Consider the following 20,967-nt stretch of genomic DNA (forward strand, 5'->3'; position numbering starts at 1 on the left):
AGGTGCGTGGGTCGCCCACCTGGGCACAATTAAATAATCCTCTCGCACGAGATAAAAGCGCGTCAGCCGTGAACGTGACGGAGGAGACGGAGAAAAGAGACGGAGAAAAGAGACGGAGAAAAGATAAATCAATCAATCAATCAATCAATGTTTATTTATATAGCCCTAAATCACAAGTGTCTCAAAGGGCTGTACAAGCCACAACGACATCCTCGGTACAGAGCCCACATACGGGCAAGGAAAAACTCACCCCAGTGGGACGTCGGTGAATGACTATGAGAAACCTTGGAGAGGACCGCATATGTGGGTAACCCCCCCCCTCTAGGGGAGACCGAAAGCAACGGATGTCGAGTGGGTCTGACGTAACATTGTGAAAGTCCAGTCCACAGTGGATCCAACACATCAGCGGGAGTCCAGTCCACAGCGGGGCCAACAGGAAACCATCCCGAGCGGAGACGGGTCAGCAGCGCAGAGATGTCCCCAACCGATGCACAGGCTAGTGGTCCACCCGGGGTCCCGGCTCTGGACAGCCAGCACTTCATCCATGGCCACCGGACCTATGCAACTCCCCCTCGCAAGGGACAGGGGAGAAGAGGAGAGAAGAAAAGAAACGGCAGATCAACTGGTCTAAAAAAGGGGGGGTCTATTTAAAGGCTAGATTATACAAATGAGTTTTAAGATGGGACTTAAATGCTTCTACTGAGGTAGCATCTCTAACTGTTACCGGGAGGGCATTCCAGAGTATTGGAGCCCGAATAGAAAACGCTCTATAGCCCGCAGACTTTTTTTGGGCTCTGGGAATCACTAATAAGCCGGAGTTCTTTGAACGCAGATTTCTTGTCGGGACATATGGTACAATACAATCGGCGAGATAGGCTGGAGCTAAACCGTGTAATATTTTATACGTAAGTAGTAAAACCTTAAAGTCGCATCTTAAGTGCACAGGAAGTCAGTGCAGGTGAGCCAGTATAGGTATATATATATATATGTATATAAAGGTATATACAGTATAGGCGTAATATGATCAAACTTTCTTGTTTTTGTCAAAAGCCTTGCAGCCGCATTTTGTACCAACTGTAATCTTTTAATGCTAGACATAGGGAGACCCGAAAATAAAACGTTACAGTAATCGAGACGAGACGTAACGAACGCATGAATAATGATCTCAGCGTCGCTAGTGGACAAGATGGAACACATTTTAGCGATATTACGGAGATGAAAGAAGGCCGTTTTAGTAACACTCTTAATGTGTGACTCAAACGAGAGAGTTGTTTTAGTAACACTCTTAATGTGTGACTCAAACGAGAGAGTTGTTTTAGTAACACTCTTAATGTGTGACTCAAACGAGAGAGTTGTTTTAGTAACACTCTTAATGTGTGACTCAAACGAGAGAGTTGTTTTAGTAACACTCTTAATGTGTGACTCAAACGAGAGAGTTGTTTTAGTAACACTCTTAATGTGTGACTCAAACGAGAGAGTTGTTTTAGTAACACTCTTAATGTGTGACTCAAACGAGAGAGTTGTTTTAGTAACACTCTTAATGTGTGACTCAAACGAGAGAGTTGTTTTAGTAACACTCTTAATGTGTGACTCAAAGGAGAGAGTTGTTTTAGTAACACTCTTAATGTGTGACTCAAACCAGAGAGTTGGGTGGAAGATAATACCCAGATTCTTTACCGAGTCTCCTTGTTTAATTGTTTGGTTGTCAAATGTTAAGGTGGTATTATTAAATAGATGTTGGTGTCTAGCAGGACCGATAATCAGCATTTCCGTTTTCTTAGCGTTGAGTTGCAAAAAGTTAGCGGACATCCATTGTTTAATTTCATAAACAATGTAAACAACAAACATAAACAAAATAAGAGTATAAAAGTCCAAATGATGTTGTTTATTCACAAGTTGTTGAAAATGTGAGCCATTAATTAAAGTGTTGGCCTGCTAATTAACAGCAGAATTATGCAAACTCAGCACTCAGGGTGCAGCAATGCATTGTGGGAGTGTCCCTGCCAAGAAGGCTCCGCCTTCACAACGAGTAAGCGTGTAGTGGGCGGGACTTCCTGTCAGTCCAATTAGCCTCCAAGAACAAAGTGCAACATTTTAATTAATGAGGCCCTCAGAGGACACATGCTCGTTAGTTCTCTTTCATCTTCTGCACCGTTTCCTGCTTCCTGTTTCCTGCTTCCTGCTTCCTGTTTCCAGCTGGTCACGCCGCTCGGAGAGGAAGGAAATGTTGCACCTTGTTGCAGATCTGCACCAAACTACTTCACCTTCTTGTGTTGGCGGGAACACCCACTGTTAGCTTCAGCTCAGGTGAACACGTACAGGAAGTAGACCAGGAAGTAGACCAGGATATGAAATAAACAAGGAAGTAAACCAGGAAGTAGACCAGAATAAACACTTGAATACATTATTAATAATAAATAAAAGGTTGGTTATGGTCACAATAAATTGATAATAAATAGGTAAATAAATAAATAAATAAATAAAAGGTTGGTTCTGGTCACAGTAAATAAATGAATGAATTAATAAATTAATAAACTAATAAATTAATAAAATATTTTTCTTGTCACAGTACATTGATTAATCAATCAATAAATAAATGAATAAATAAATTTAAAAAAAATGTCTGGTCAAAGTAAATTAAATTAATAAGTAAATTAAAAAATACATGAATAAATAAATACATAAATAAATAAATAAAAGGTTGGTTCTGGTCACAATAAATAAAAAAAATATATAAAACAATTCTAGTCACAGTAAATTGATTAATAAATAAGTAAATGAATAAAGACATGAACAAATTAATCAATAATAAATAAAAGGTTGTTATGGTCAAATTAAATGAATCAAATAAAAAGGGACAAGCGGTAGAAAATGGATGGATAGAATAAGTAAACGAATAAATACATAATTAAATTAATTAACTAATAAAATTTTGTGTCTGGTCACAGCAAATTAATTAATAAGTAAATGAATAAATACATGAATAAATACATAGTAAATTCAAGGTCGTTATGGTCACAATAAATTGATAACAAATAAGTAAATGCACAAATACAAGAATACATTAATTAATAAATAGAAGATTGGTTCTGGTCACAGTATATTAATTAATACATGTACAAATAAATACATAAATAACTAAATAATAGGTTGTTCTGGTCAAAATGAATTTATTAATAATTAAATCAATGAATACAAGGATGGTTGTGGAACGACACTTCCCTCTAGTGGCGGTCTTTAGTATTGTTGCATGACAGAGGCTGCATTGTGACTTTAAAGGCCTACTGAAATGAATTTTTTTTTATTTAAACGGAGATAGCAGATCTATTCTATGTGTCATACTTGATCATTTCGCGATATTGCCATATTTTTGCTGAAAGGATTTAGTATAGAACAACGACGATAAAGATCGCAACTTCTGGTATCTGATAAAAAAAAAGGCTTGCACCTACCGGAAGTAGCGTGACGTAGTCAGTTGAACATATACGCAAAGTTCCCTATTGTTTACAATGATGGCCGCATGAAGTGAGAGAGATTCGGACCGAGAAAGCGACAATTTCCCCATTAATTTGAGCGAGGATGAAAGATTTGTGGATGAGTAAAGTGCAAGTGAAGGACTAGTGGGGAGTTGAAGCTATTCAGATAGGGAAGATGCTGTGAGAGTGACCTGATATTCAGCTGGGAATGACTACAACAGTAAATAAACACAAGACATATATATACTCTATTAGCCACAACACAACCAGGCTTATATTCAATATGCCACAAATTAATCCTGCATAAAAACACCTACGTGTTTGTTATGCTAGCTCCTAGCTCCTATGCTAGCTCCTAGCTCCATAGAACACGCCAATACAATTCAAACACCTGATCAACACACACAATCACTCAGCCCAAAAGACCGTTCACCTAACCCAAGGTTCATAAAGCTTATATATTTAAAAAAAAGTTACGTATGTGACGCGCACATACGGTCAAGCGATCAAATGTTTAGCAGCCAAAGCTGCATACTCACAGTAGCACGTCTGCGTCTTTGTCATCCAAATCAAAGTAATCCTGGTAAGAGTCTGTGTTGTCCCAGTTCTCTACAGGCGTCTGTGTATCCAAGTCAAAAGTCCTCCTGGTTAGAGTCTCTGTTATCCGAGTTCTTTCATCTTGACTGCATCTTTCGGGAATGTAAAGAAAGAAGCGCCGGCTGTGTACTGTTGTTGCTGCTGACTTCCCTCGCAAAATAGACGCTTCGCACCGACAACTTTCTTCTTTGCTTGCTCAGCTTCTTTCTCCATAATGCAATGAACATGATTGAAACAGATTCACCAACACAGATGTCCAGAATACACCCAGAATGAGATGAAAACAGCTATTTCGTATTGGCTTCAATGGTGTCCGAATACTTCCGTTTCAATGATTGACGTCACGCGCATACGTCATCCTCAGAGGCGTTTCGACCGGAAGTTTAGCGGGAAATGTAAAATGTCACTTTATAAGTTAACCCGGCCGTATTGGCATGTGTTGCAATGTTAAGATGTCATCATTGATATATAAACTATCAGACTGCGTGGTCGCTAGTAGTGGCTTTCAGTAGGACTTTAAACAACACAAATATATATCATTAATAAAACTGATATTAAAAAATAAATATTTGACTTCTTTGTGTACATAATATCTGCAAACCCCATTTCCATATGAGTTGGTAAATGGTGTTAGATGTAAATATAAACAGAATACAATGATTTGCAAATCCTTTTCAAGCCATATTCAGTTGAATATGCTACAAAGACAACATATTTCATGTTCAAACTCATAAACTTTATTTTGTTGCAAATAATCATTAACTTTATAATTTGATGTCAGCAACACGTGACAAAGAAGTTGTGAAAGGTGTCAATAAATACTGATAAAGTTGAGGAATGCTCATCAAAGACTTATTTGGAACATCCCACAGGTGTGCAGGCTAATTGGGAACAGGTGGGTGCCATGATTGGGTATAAAAGTAGATTCCATGAAATGCTCAGTCATTCACAAACAAGGACGGGGCGAGGGTCACCACTTGTACAGCCCTTTGAGACACTTGTGATTTAGGGCTATATAAATAAACATTGATTGATTGATTGATTGACTTTGTCAACAAATGCCTGAGCAAATTGTTGAACAGTTTAAGAACAACCTTTCTCAAGCAGCTATTGCAAGGAATTTAGGGATTTCACCATCTCTGATGTTCTAGTGGAGGACTTTGTCCATCTTATTGATGTTCTAGTGGAGGACTTTGTCCATCTTATTGATGTTCTAGTGGAGGACTTTGTCCATCTTATTGATGTTCTAGTGGAGGACTTTGTCCATCTTACTGATGTTCTAGTGGAGGACTTTGTCCATCTTATTGATGTTCTAGTGGAGGACTTTGTCCATCTTATTGATGTTCTAGTGGAGGACTTTGTCCATCTTATTGATGTTCTAGTGGAGGACTTTGTCCATCTTATTGATGTTCTAGTGGAGGACTTTGTCCATCTTATTGATGTTCTAGTGGAGGACTTTGTCCATCTTATTGATGTTCTAGTGGAGGACTTTGTCCATCTTATTGATGTTCTAGTGGAGGACTTTGTCCATCTTATTGATGTTCTAGTGGAGGACTTTGTCCATCTTATTGATGTTCTAGTGGAGGACTTTGTCCATCTTATTGATGTTCTAGTGGAGGACTTTGTCCATCTTATTGATGTTCTAGTGGAGGACTTTGTCCATCTTATTGATGTTCTAGTGGAGGACTTTGTCCATCTTATTGATGTTCTAGTGGAGGACTTTGTCCATCTTATTGATGTTCTAGTGGAGGACTTTGTCCATCTTATTGATGTTCTAGTGGAGGACTTTGTCCATCTTATTGATGTTCTAGTGGAGGACTTTGTCCATCTTATTGATGTTCTAGTGGAGGACTTTGTCCATCTTATTGATGTTCTAGTGGAGGACTTTGTCCATCTTATTGATGTTCTAGTGGAGGACTTTGTCCATCTTATTGATGTTCTAGTGGAGGACTTTGTCCATCTTATTGATGTTCTAGTGGAGGACTTTGTCCATCTTATTGATGTTCTAGTGGAGGACTTTGTCCATCTTATTGATGTTCTAGTGGAGGACTTTGTCCATCTTATTGATGTTCTAGTGGAGGACTTTGTCCATCTTATTGATGTTCTAGTGGAGGACTTTGTCCATCTTATTGATGTTCTAGTGGAGGACTTTGTCCATCTTATTGATGTTCTAGTGGAGGACTTTGTCCATCTTATTGATGTTCTAGTGGAGGACTTTGTCCATCTTATTGATGTTCTAGTGGAGGACTTTGTCCATCTTATTGATGTTCTAGTGGAGGACTTTGTCCATCTTATTGATGTTCTAGTGGAGGACTTTGTCCATCTTATTGATGTTCTAGAGGAGGACTTCATATCTCCATCATGTGTACAAAGGCTGGTGTGTTTGCTAGCATGTTGCTAAGAGGAATAATAAAGTTACATTCATGCTGATTGAAGTTGTTTGCATATATTTAGATGTCATGTTAGCATGTAAGTCTTGTAGCTATGCTAATGTTGCTAACCTAGCATGATGTTAAGATGTAATGTTAGCATGTAGCTTACATTGCTTTGCTAATGTTGCTAACCTAGCATGATGTTAAGATGTAATGTTAGCATGTAGCTTACATTGCTTTGCTAATGTTGCTAACCTAGCATGATGTTAAAATGACTAAAACGTAAAATGCTGATGCAAATGTTTCTTGTACAGTAAAAATGTTTGATTTTTATCTCACGTTAGACATTTTGTTTGTCCCCCATGCTAAGCATAGCGCTGCTACATTGTGCTAGCACGTGACTAAGTACATCCTGAATGGACAAAAGGTAATAAGTGCTAGCACGTGACTAAGTACATCCTGAATGGACAAAAGGTAATAAGTGCTAGCACGTGACTAAGTACATCCTGAATGGACAAAAGGTAATAAGTGCTAGCACGTGACTAAGTACATCCTGAATGGACAAAAGGTAATAAGTGTTTTTAACATAAGATGAACAAAGTCATGAAAATGTTCAGAAAATGAAGAAAAGATGTCAACAAATGTCTTTTTAATGATGTTGTCACAGTTATATTTCTTTATGAACAATTTCTATTTTCCATCTCACACACATTCTCTTCCTCAGGCTTCACTACACATCTGAAAACAAAGTCCTGACAACTATCACTCAGCCAGACGTGGGAGTGTGAACATTTTGCAACCTAGCATGATGTTCAAATGCCATGTTAGCATGTAGCTCACATAGCTATGCTAATGTTGCTAACCTGTCATGATGTTCAAATGCCATGTTAGCATGTAGCTCACATAACTATGCTAATGTTGCTAGCCTATCATGATGTTAAAATATAATGTTAGCATGTAGTTTCGATAGCTATGCTAGTGTTGCTATTAGAGCATGATGTTCAAACGTCATGTTAGCATGTAGCTCACATAACTATGCTAATGTTGCTAGCCTATCATGATGTTAAAATATAATGTTAGCATGTAGTTTCGATAGCTATGCTAGTGTTGCTATTAGAGCATGATGTTCAAACGTCATGTTAGCATGTAGCTCACATAACTATGCTAATGTTGCTAACCTACCATGATGTTAAAATATAATGTTAGCATGTAGTTTAGATAGCTATGCTAGTGTTGCTATTAGAGCATGATGTTCAAATGTCATGTTAGCATGTAGCTCAAATAACTATGCTAATGTTGCTAACCTATCATGATGTTAAAATATAAAGTTAGCATGTAGTTTAGATAGCTATGCTAGTGTTGCTATTAGAGCATGATGTTCAAATGTCATGTTAGCATGTAGCTCAAATAACTATGCTAATGTTGCTAACTTATCATGATGTTAAAATATAAAGTTAGCATGTAGTTTAGATAGCTATGCTAGTGTTGCTAATCATGATGTTAAAATGTAATGTTAGCATGTAGCTCATATAGCTATGCTAATGTTGCTAACTTAGCATTATGTTAAAACGTCATGTTAGCATGTAGCTCACATAGGTAGCGTGATGGCGGTGTTTCTTAATGTATTAAAGAATACAAAGCAGGCTTCACTACGTGTCTTCAAATGGAGCTCTGTCATCAATCTTTCAAAAAGCCAAACGAAGACTTTTATATTGAATGCAGAGCTGGCAGAAGATGTTAGTTTGCTTCGGGGATGGAAAGAAATCATTTGAATTACAAACGTTTTGCTGGTTTGGACAACACTGACTACTCTCATTTCTCCTCATCTTCATCAAAGTGCTTCTTCATCCTCAACTTCCTCTTCCTCGCGCCAGAAATGACAACTTATTGCTCTCTTTCTACAAAATATAAACGTCTATATGTCATCGTCATATTTACACACACACACACACACACACACACACACACACACACACACACACACACACACACACACACACACACGGTTCAAGGCCGACCAGCGGGGGCAGGCCCCCATGGGGGCCCCCACAGCCGGTTGGCTCCCCGTGTTGTGAAGCTTCAGTCCAGTCAAACAGTTGAGGTTCCAAGCCAGCAGGTCATGTGACGCCCTGGCCCCGCCCCCTTGCATCCACTCACTCCACCTAGCCCCTCCCTTTGCTCTTCCTGCAGTAGCCCCTCCCCTCCCACAGTCTGGTTAATAGAAGGTCTCTGATTGGCCCGAGTATTAAATATAAAGGTGTTCTCCCGGTAGTTCTCCCACGGGGTTCAGTTCTACCGGACTCTGCTGCCACGCACGGCAAGGACCCTCCCCCTTCCCCGACGGGGGTTGGATCACAAGATGCGCGGCGCCGACCGGTCGTTGGAAACGGTCTTGCGGAGTCGGACGCCTCTCCTGATGGTGGTCAGCATGTCGCCGGACGCGCCCTCCGCCCCCTCCGCCCCCGCAGTGGGGTCATCCGGCAGGGCAGGGAACGGGAACTGGCCTTCGCCGAGGGCGTGCGCGCCGGCGACCAACTCGCCGATCTTCTCTACCAGGCTGTGGCGGTTGGCGGCGATCATCCGGTCCTCCTCGGACCTGCTCCCCAAAGTTGTCCCGTGTTGCTGGGCGTAGACCTCCAGCGCCGCCCCGGATCCCCAGGCTGTGTTCGGAAGGCTGAGGCGCTTGGGCGACGCCTTCACATAATCCAGCACGCCCTGCGCCTCGTCGGTTCCGGTGAAGTAGACGCACTCCTCGCTGCCCACACGCACTGGAACGGCGCCCATGTACCCGCTCGCCCCGGGCACGGTGGGGGTCTTGACGGGTACGATGGGAGGCCGGATGGGAATGGGGCCGGCGCTGGACAGAGTGCGCCTCACGCCCGGTTTGGTGGACGGGGTTCTACGAATGGTGGCGGTCCCTGGAGTCCCCGATCCTCCCCCTGCGCCTGCGGGCTGTCCAGGTACCACGTGACCCCCTGGGCCCAGGACCCCGCTGGGTAAACCGGCGGTGCTGGCAGGTCTCTTGGTCTGGATCATACGACGGTAGTTCTGGCCGATGTTGGAGTGACGCGGAATAGTGGAAGACTTGTCGAAGTCCGACTGAGCCTCCGGACCTTCGGGATCGCCGTTCACAGAGTAGCAGTCGAAATCAGAACCTGAGCGGCAGAATCAGGACTCCGGATTAGAGGCAACTGGGACGAGGACTGAGGACCGAAGGACTTACCTTGAGAAGGGATGGTGTCCTCCGAGCAGGACGGGGTGGTGGTCTCTGTGCTGTACCCGCTGGAGAACTGCAGAGAGTCCCTGCTGCTCTTCTGCTGCTCGCCACCCAGACCTCGGCTCAGAACCGTGGCCAGGTCGCCGGCTGCCAGAGAACCATCGTCTCCGCACTGAAGGCACACAATGAGAGGTCTGAGATGTCAAGATAAGGAGCATCAGAATAGAGGGAAAGATGAATGCAGCAAAGTACAGACACATCCTGGATAATAGCATCAATAAATACACCCCCCCCCCCCCCCCCACCCCACCCTTGAGGCGCCCCCCTGTGTCTCATGGCCAAACAGGAAGTGGACAAAGTGTGTTACCTTGGCAACGGCGGCAGCTGAAGGCCCTCTGGACCTGTGAGTGTCGTCAGCGTGCGAGGGGGCGTGTCCCTGAGCACTGGGCGAGGGGGCGTGTCCCTGAGCACAGGGCGAGCCCTCCTTCCTCCTGGGGGCGGGGCCAGGCTGCTCGTAGGAACCTGCTTTGGACCAATCCTGAAGAGGGAAGCTCATTAGTCCAGGAAGTGAAACTTGTCACCGTCCAGCAGTTGGACGCTCAGGCGGAAGGGGCGTGGCCTGCATGATGGATGATCGTGACAAGACGGCGTGGGGGCGGAGTCAAATAAAGCAAAATGGAGGAGAGCAGACAAGTGATGGAAGTACAGTAGGAAGGAGGAGAGGAGAGGAGAGGAGAGGAGAGGAGAGGAGAGGAGAGGAGAGGAGAGGAGAGGAGAGGAGAGGAGAGGAGAGGAGAGGAGAGGAGAGGAGAGGAGAGGAGGGGAGAGGAGAGGAGAGGAGAGGAGAGGAGAGGAGAGGAGAGGAGAGGAGAGGAGAGGAGAGGAGAGGAGAGGAGAGGAGAGGAGAGGAGAGGAGAGGAGAGGAGAGGAGAGGAGGGGAGAGGAGAGGAGAGGAGAGGAGAGGAGAGGAGAGGAGAGGAGAGGAGAGGAGAGGAGAGGAGAGGAGAGGAGGGGGACGTGATGGGGGGGACACACGGGGACAGGAAGTGTGACACACTGACATTATATAACATGATATATTACATATGAGATATAAAACATGATATATTACATATGAGATATAAAACATGATATATTACATATGAGATATAAAACATGATATATTACATATGAAATATGAGATATAAAACATGACGTATTACATATGAGATATAAAACATGATATATTACATATGAGATATAAAACATGATATATTACATATGAGATATAAAACATGATATATTACATATGAGATATAAAACATGATTTATCAAATATGAAATATGAGATATAAAACATGATATATTAGATATGAAATATGAGATATAAAACATGACATATTACATATGAGATATGAGATATAAAACATGATAGATCAAATATGAAATATGAGATATAAAACGTAATATATTACATATAGAAATGAGATATAAAACATGATATATTAGATATGAAATATGAGATATAAAACATGATATATTACATATGAATTATGAGATATAAAACATGATATAATAATAATAAAATATGAGATATAAAACATGATATATTAGATATGAAATATGAGATATAAAACATGAAATATTACATATGAGATATAAAACATGATAGATCAAATATGAAATATGAGATATAAAACATAATATATTACATATAAAAATGAGATATAAAACATGATATATTAGATATGAAATATGAGATATAAAACATGATATATTACATATGAATTATGAGATATAAAACATGATATAATAATAATAAAATATGAGATATAAAACATGATATATTAGATATGAAATATGAGATATAAAACATGATATATTAAGAATGAAATATGAGTTATAAAACATGACGTATTACATATGAGATATAAAACATGATATATCAAATATGAAATATGAGATATAAAACATGATGTATTAGATATGAGATATAAAACGTGATATATCACAAATGAAATATGACATATAAAACATCATATATTACATATGAGATATAAAACATGATATATCAAATATGAAATATGAGATATAAGAAATGATATATTAGATATGAAATATGAGATATAAGAAATTATATATTAGATATGAAATATGAGATATATAACATGATATATTACATATGAGATATAAAACATGATATATTACATATGAGATATAAAACATGCTATATCAAATATGAAATATGAGATATAAAACATGATATATTAGATATGAAATATGAGATATAAAACATGGTATATTACATATGAGATATGACATATAAAACATGATAGATCAAGTATGAAATATGAGATATAAAACATAATACATTACATATAAAAATGAGATATAAAACATGATATATTAGATATGAAATATGAGATATAAAACAAGATATATTACATATGAATTATGAGATATAAAACATGATATAATAATAATAAAATATGAGATATAAAACATGATATATTAGATATAAAATATGAGATATAAAACATGATATATTAAGAATGAAATATGAGATATAAAACATGACGTATTACATATGAGATATAAAACATGATATATCAAATATGAAATATGAGATATAAAACATAATGTATCTCATATGAATATGAGATATAAAACATGATATATTATATATGAAATATGATATATAAACATGATATATCACAAATGAAATATGAGATATAAAACATGATATATTACATATGAGATATAAAACATGATATATCAAATATGAAATATGAGATATAAGAAATTATATATTAGATATGAAATATGAGATATAAAACATGATATATTACATATGAGATATAAAACATGATATATCAAATATGAAATATGAGATATGAAAAATTATATATTAGATATGAAATATGAGATATAAAACATGATATATTACATATGAGATATAAAACATGATATATCAAATATGAAATATGAGATATAAAACATAATATATTACATATGAATATGAGATATAAAACATGATATATTAGATATGAAATATGAGATATAAAACATGATATAGTAGATACGAATTATGAGATATAAAACATTATATATTAATAATAAAATATGAGATACAAAACATTATATATTAGATATGAAATATGAGATATAAAACATGATATATTACATATGAGATATGAGATATAAAACATGATATATCAAATATGAAATATGAGATATAAAACATATATTAGATATAAAATATGAGATATAAAACATGATATATTACATATGAGATATGAGATATAAAACATGATAGATCAAATATGAAATATGAGATATAAAACATAATATATTACATATAAATATGAGATATAAAACATGATATATTAGATATGAGATATGAGATATAAAACATGATATATTAGATATGAATGATGAGATATAAAACATGATATAATAATAATAAAATATGAGATATAAAACATGATGTATTAGATATGAAATATGACATATAAAACATGATATATTAGATATGAAATAGGTGATATAAAACATGATATATTAAGAATGAAATATGAGGTATAAAACATGATATATTAGATATGAAATATGAGATATAAAACATGATATAGTAGATATGAATTATGAGATATAAAACATTATATATTAATAATAAAATATGAGATACAAAACATGATATATTAGATATAAAATATGAGATATAAAACATGATATATTACATATGAGATATAAAACATGATGTATCAAATATGAAATATGAGATATAAAACATGATATATTAGATATGAAATATGAGATATAAAACATGATATATTACATATGAGATATGAGATATAAAACATGATAGATCAAATATGAAATATGAGATATAAAACATAATATATTACATATAAATATGAGATATAAAACATGATATATTAGATATGAAATATGAGATATAAAACATGATATATTAGATATGAATTATGAGATATAAAACATGATATAATAATAATAAAATATGAGATATAAAACATGATATATTAGATATGAAATATGAGATATAAAACATGATATATTCGATATGAAATAGGAGATATAAAACATGATATATTAAGAATGAAATATGAGATATAAAACATGACGTATTACATATGAGACATGAGATACAAAACATGATATATCAAATATGAAATATGAGATATAAAACATAATGTATCTCATATGAATGTGAGATATAAAACATGATATATTAGATATGAAATATGAGATATAAAACATGATGTATCACAAATGAAATATGAGATATAAAACATGATATATTACATATGAGATATAAAACATGATATATCAAATATGAAATATGAGATATAAAACATGATATATTACCTATGAGATATAAAACATGATATATCAAATATGAAATATGAGATATAAAACATAATATATTACATATGAATATGAGATATAAAACATGATATATTAGATATAAAATATGAGATATAAAACATGATATTGTAAATATGAATTATGAGATATAAAACATGATATATTAATAATAAAATATGAGATACAAAACATGATATATTAGATATGAAATATGAGATATATAAAACATGATATATCACATATGAGATATGAGATATAAAACATGATATATCAAATATGAAATATGAGATATAAAACATGATATATTAGATATGAAATATGAGATATAAAACATGATATATTAGATATGAAATATGAGATATAAAACATGATATATTAGATATGAATTATGAGATATAAAACATGATATATTAGATATGAATTATGAGATATAAAACATGATATATTAATAATAAAATATGAGGTATAAAACATGGTATATTACATATGAGATATGAGATATAAAACATGATAGATCAAATATGAAATATGAGATATAAAACATAATATATTACATATAAATATGAGATATAAAACATGATATATTAGATATGAAATATGAGATATAAAACATGATATATTAGATATGAATGATGAGATATAAAACATGATATAATAATAATAAAATATGAGATATAAAACATGATATATTAGATATGAAATATGAGATATAAAACATGATGTATTAGATATGAAATAGGTGATATAAAACATGATATATTAAGAATGAAATATGAGATATAAAACATGACGTATTACATATGAGATATGAGATACAAAACATGATATATCAAATATGAAATATGAGATATAAAACATAATGTATCTCATATGAATATGAGATATAAAACATGATATATTAGATATGAAATATGAGATATAAAACATGATGTATTACATATGAATTATGAGATATAAAACATGATATAATAATAATAAAATATGAGATATAAAACATGATATATTAGATATGAAATAGGAGATATAAAACATAATATATTAAGAATGAAATATGAGATATAAAACATGATATATTACATATGAGATATAAAACATGATATATCAAATATAAAATATGAGATATAAAACATAATATATCTCATATGAGTATGAGATATAAAACATGATATATTAGATATGAAATATGAGATATAAAACATGATGTATTAGATATGAGATATAAAACATGATGTATTAGATATGAGATATAAAACATGATATATGAATAATAAAATATTAGATATAAAACATGATATGTTAGATATGAAATATGAGATATAAAACATGATATATTACATATGAGATATAAAACATGATATATTACATATGAAATATGAGATATAAAACATGATATATTAGATATGAGGTATAAAACATGATATATTAGATATGATATATAAAACATGATATATAAATAATAAAATATTAGATATAAAACATGATATATTAGACATGAGATATAAAACATGATATATAAATAATGAAATATGAGATACAAAACATGATATATTATATATGAAATATGAGATATAAAACATGATATATTAGATGTAAAATATGAGATATAAAACATGATATATTAGATATGAAATATGAGATATAAAACATGATATAGTAGATATGAATTATTAGATATAAAACATGATATATTAGATATGAAATATGAGATATAAAACATGATATAGTAGATATGAATTATTAGATATAAAACATGATATATTAATAATAAAATATGAGATACAAAACATTATATATTAGATATGAAATATGAGATATAAAACATGATATATTACATATGAGGTATGCGATATAAAACAGGATATATCAAATATGAAATATGAGATATAAAACATGATATATTAGATATGAAATATGAGATATAAAACATGATATATTACATATGAAATATGAGATATAAAACATGATATATTAGATATGAAATATGAGATATAAAACATGATATATTAGATATGAATTATGAGATATAAAACATGATATATTAATAATAAAATATGAGATATAAAACATGATATATTAGATATGAAATATGAGATATAAAACATGATATATTAGATATGAAATACGAGGTATAAAACATGATATATTAAGAACGAAATATGAGATATAAAACATGATATATTACATATGAGATATAAAACATGATATATTACATATGAGATATAAAACATGATATATCAAATATGAAATATGAGATATAAAAAATAATATATCTCATATGAATATGAGATATAAAACATGATATATTAGATATGAAATATGAGATATGAAACATGATATATTAGATATGAGATATAAAACATGATATATAAATAATAAAATATTAGATATAAAACATGATATATTAGATATGAAATATGAGATATAAAACAAGATATATTACATATGAGATATGAGATTTAAAACATGATATATTACATATGAAATATGAGATATAAAACATGATATATTACATATGAGATATAAAACATGATATATTACATATGAAATATGAGATATAAAACATGATATATTAGATATGAGATATAAAACATGATATATTAGATATAAGATATAAAACATGATGTATAAATAATAAAATATTAGATATAAAACATGATATATTAGACATGAGATATAAAACATGATATATAAATAATAAAATATGAGATATAAAACATGATATATTATATATGAAATATGGGATATAAAACATGATATATTAGATATAAAATATGAGATATAAAACATGATATATTAGATATGAAATATGAGATATAAATCATGATATATTACATATGAAATATGATTTATAAAACATGATATATTACATACGATATATAAATCATGATATATTACATATGAAATATGAGATATAAAACATGATATATTACATATGAAATATGAGATATAAAACATGATATATTAGAGAGTAGACATGAGATAGTACAAACCCTGTTTCCATATGAGTTGGTAAATGGTGTTAGATGTAAATATAAACAGAATACAATGATTTGCAAATCATGTTCAAGCCATATTCAGTTGAATATGCTACAAAGACAACATATTTCATGTTCTAACTCATAAACTTTACTTTTGTTTTGCAAATAGTAATTAAGTTATAATTTCATGGCTGCAACACGTGACAAAGTAGTTGGGAAAGGGCATGTTCACCACTGTGTTACATGGCCTTTCCTTTTAACAACACTCAGTAAAGGTTTGGGAAGTGAGGAGACACATTTTTGAAGTGGAATTCTTTCCCATTCTTGCTTGATGTACAGCTTAAGTTGTTCAACAGTCCGGGGGTCTCCCTTCTCACATTGCAGGTGCCACACATTTTCAATGTCTGGACTACAGGCAGGCCAGTCTAGTACCCACACTCTTTTACTATGAAGCCACGCTGATGTAACACCTGGCTTGGCATTGTCTTGCTGAAATAAGCAGGGGCGTCCATGGTAACAACATATGTTGCTCCAAAAGCTGTATGTACCTTTCAGCATTAATGGTGCCTTCACAGATGTGTAAGTTACCCATGTCTTGACCACTAATACACCCCCATACCATCACACATGCTGCCTTTTACACTTTCACCCTAGAACATGTCTTGACCACTAATACACCCCCATACCATCACACATGCTGCCTTTTACACTTTCACCCTAGAACAGTCCGGATGGTTCTTTTCCTCTTTGGTCCGGAGGACACGACGTCCACAGTTTCCAAAAACAATTAGAAATGTGGACTCGTCAGACCACAGAACACTTTTCCACTTTGCATCAGTCCATCTTAGATGAGCTCAGGCCCAGTGAAGTGTTTCTGGGTGTTGTTGATAAACGGTTTTGGCCTTGCGTAGGAGAGTTTTAACTCGCACTTACAGATGTAGCGACCGACTGTAGTTACTGACAGTGGTTTTCTGAAGTGTTCCATGTGGTGATATCCTTTACACACTGATGTGGCTTGTTGATGCAGTTTCTGTTCCTGAGCCCATGTGGTGATATCCTTTACACACACTGATGTTGATGCAGTACATCCTGAGGGATGGAAGGTCACGGGCTTAGCTGCTTACCTGCAGTGATTTCTCCACATTCTCTTTGATGATATTACGGAGCGTAGATGGTGAAATCCCTCAATTCCTTGCAATAGCTGCTTGAGAAAGGTTTTTCTTAAACTGTTCAACAATTTGCTCAGGCATTTGTTGACAAAGTGGTGACCCTCGCCCCATCCTTGTTTGTGAATGACTGAGCATTTCATGGAATCTACTTTTATACCCAATCATGGCACCCACCTGTTCCCAATTAGCCTGTTCACCTGTGGGATGTTCCAAATAAGTGTTTGATGAGCATTCCTCAACTTTATCAGTATTTATTGCCACCTTTCCCAACTTCTTTGTCACGTGTTGCTGACATCAAATTATAAAGTTAATGATTATTTGCAAAAAAAATATGTTTATCAGTTTGAACATTAATTATGTTGCCTTTGTAGCATATTCAACTGAATATGCTACAATATGATTTGCAAATCATTGTATTCCGTTTATATTTACATCTAACACCATTTACCAACTCATATGGAAACGGGGTTTGTAGATATGAGATATGAGACATGATACATGAGATGCAGTAGACATGACATAGTAGACATGAGATAGTAGATATGAGATATAGTAGCTAGTAGACATGAGAGAGTAGATATGAGATATTACACATGAGATATTAGAAATGAGATAGTAGATATGAGATATAGTAGACATGAGATGTAGTAGACATGAGATATAGTAGATATGAGATGTAGTAGACATGAGATAGTAGACATGAGATAGTAGATATGAGATATAGTAGATAGTAGACATGAGAGAGTAGATATGAGATATTACACATGAGATATTAGACATGAGATAGTAGATATGAGATATAGTAGACATGAGATGTAGTAGACATGAGAAATAGTAGATATGAGATGTAGTAGACATGCGATATAGTAGACATGAGATATAGTAGACATGAGATGTAGTAGACATGAGACATGATGTAGTAGACATGAGATATAGTAGACATGATGTAGTAGACATGAGATGTAGTAGACATGAGATATAGTAGACATGAGATATAGTAGACATGAGATGTAGTAGACATGAGAGATATTAGACATGAGATAGTAGTAGACATGAGATAGTAGACATGAGATATAGTAGACATGAGATATAGTAGACATGAGATGTAGTACACATGAGATACAGTAGACATGAGATATAGTAGACATGAGATATGGTTGACATGAGAGATAGTAGACATGAGATGTAGTAGACATGAGATATAGTAGACATGAGAGACAGTAGACATGAGATGTAGTAGACATGAGATGTAGTAGACATGAGACATGATACATGAGACATGATACATGAGACATGATACATGAGACATGAGACATGATACATGAGACATGATACATGAGACATGATACATGAGACATGATACATGAGACATGATATAGTAGACATGAGATATAGTAGACATGAGATGTAGTAGACATGAGATATGGTTGACATGAGAGATAGTAGACATGAGATGTAGTAGACATGAGATATAGTAGACATGAGAGACAGTAGACATGAGATGTAGTAGACATGAGATGTAGTAGACATGAGACATGATACATGAGACATGATACATGAGACATGATACATGAGACATGAGACATGATACATGAGACATGATACATGAGACATGATACATGAGACATGATACATGAGACATGATGTAGTAGACATGAGATATAGTAGACATGAGATATAGTAGACATGAGATGTAGTAGACATGAGATAGTAGTAGACATGAGATAGTAGACATGAGATGTAGTAGACATGAGATGTAGTAGACATGAGATGTAGTAGACATGAGACATGATACATGAGACATGATACATGAGACATGATGTAGTAGACATGAGACATGATACATGAGACATGATACATGAGACATGATACATGAGACATGATACATGAGACATGATGTAGTAGACATGAGATATAGTAGACATGAGATATAGTAGACATGAGATGTAGTAGACATGAGATAGTAGTAGACATGAGATAGTAGACATGAGATGTAGTAGACATGAGATGTAGTAGACATGAGATGTAGTAGACATGAGACATGATACATGAGACATGATACATGAGACATGATGTAGTAGACATGAGACATGATACATGAGACATGATGTAGTAGACATGAGACATGATACATGAGACATGATACATGAGACATGATGTAGTAGACATGAGATGTAGTAGACATGAGATATGATGTAGTAGACATGAGATAGTAGACATGAGACATGATACATGAGACATGAGACGTAGTAGACATGAGACATGATACATGAGACATGAGACATGATACATGATACATGAGATGTAGTAGACATGAGACATGATACATGAGACATGAGACATGATACATGATACATGAGACATGAGACGTAGTAGACATGAGACATGATACATGAGACATGAGACATGATACATGATACATGAGATGTAGTAGACATGAGACATGAGACATGAGACATGATACATGAGACATGAGACATGATACAAGAGACATGATGTAGTAGACATGATACATGATACATGATGTAGTAGACATGAGACATGATACATGATACATGAGACATGAGACGTAGTAGACATGAGACATGATACATGAGACATGAGACATGATACATGAGATGTAGTAGACATGAGACATGATGTAGTAGACATGAGATAGTAGTAGACATGAGACGTAGTAGACATGAGACATGATGTAGTAGACATGAGATGTAGTAGACATGAGATATAGTAGACATGAGACATGATGTAGTAGACTGACCGTGGTAGGTGAGCTGCATTCGCTGACTG

General features: G+C 34.5%; 1 protein-coding gene across 1 annotated transcript in view; it reads right to left on the reverse strand.

The window, feature by feature from the left end:
- Positions 1-7,084: 7,084 nt before the first annotated feature.
- mtss1lb (MTSS I-BAR domain containing 2b) overlaps positions 7,085-20,967 on the reverse strand; it is a 100,212-nt gene continuing 86,329 nt past the window's right edge. Inside the window, exons 11-14 of the mRNA XM_062021350.1 lie at positions 20,939-20,967; positions 10,030-10,200; positions 9,669-9,834; positions 7,085-9,600 (exon numbers count right to left, since the gene is read on the reverse strand). The exon at positions 20,939-20,967 is cut by the window's right edge and continues 46 nt beyond it. Of these exons, the coding sequence (XP_061877334.1) occupies positions 8,798-9,600; positions 9,669-9,834; positions 10,030-10,200; positions 20,939-20,967 (1,169 nt within the window). The 3' untranslated portion in view covers positions 7,085-8,797. The remainder of the gene's footprint in view (positions 9,601-9,668; positions 9,835-10,029; positions 10,201-20,938) is intronic.

Source organism: Entelurus aequoreus, linkage group LG02 (assembly GCF_033978785.1).
Source record: "Entelurus aequoreus isolate RoL-2023_Sb linkage group LG02, RoL_Eaeq_v1.1, whole genome shotgun sequence".
NCBI lineage: Eukaryota > Metazoa > Chordata > Actinopteri > Syngnathiformes > Syngnathidae > Entelurus > Entelurus aequoreus.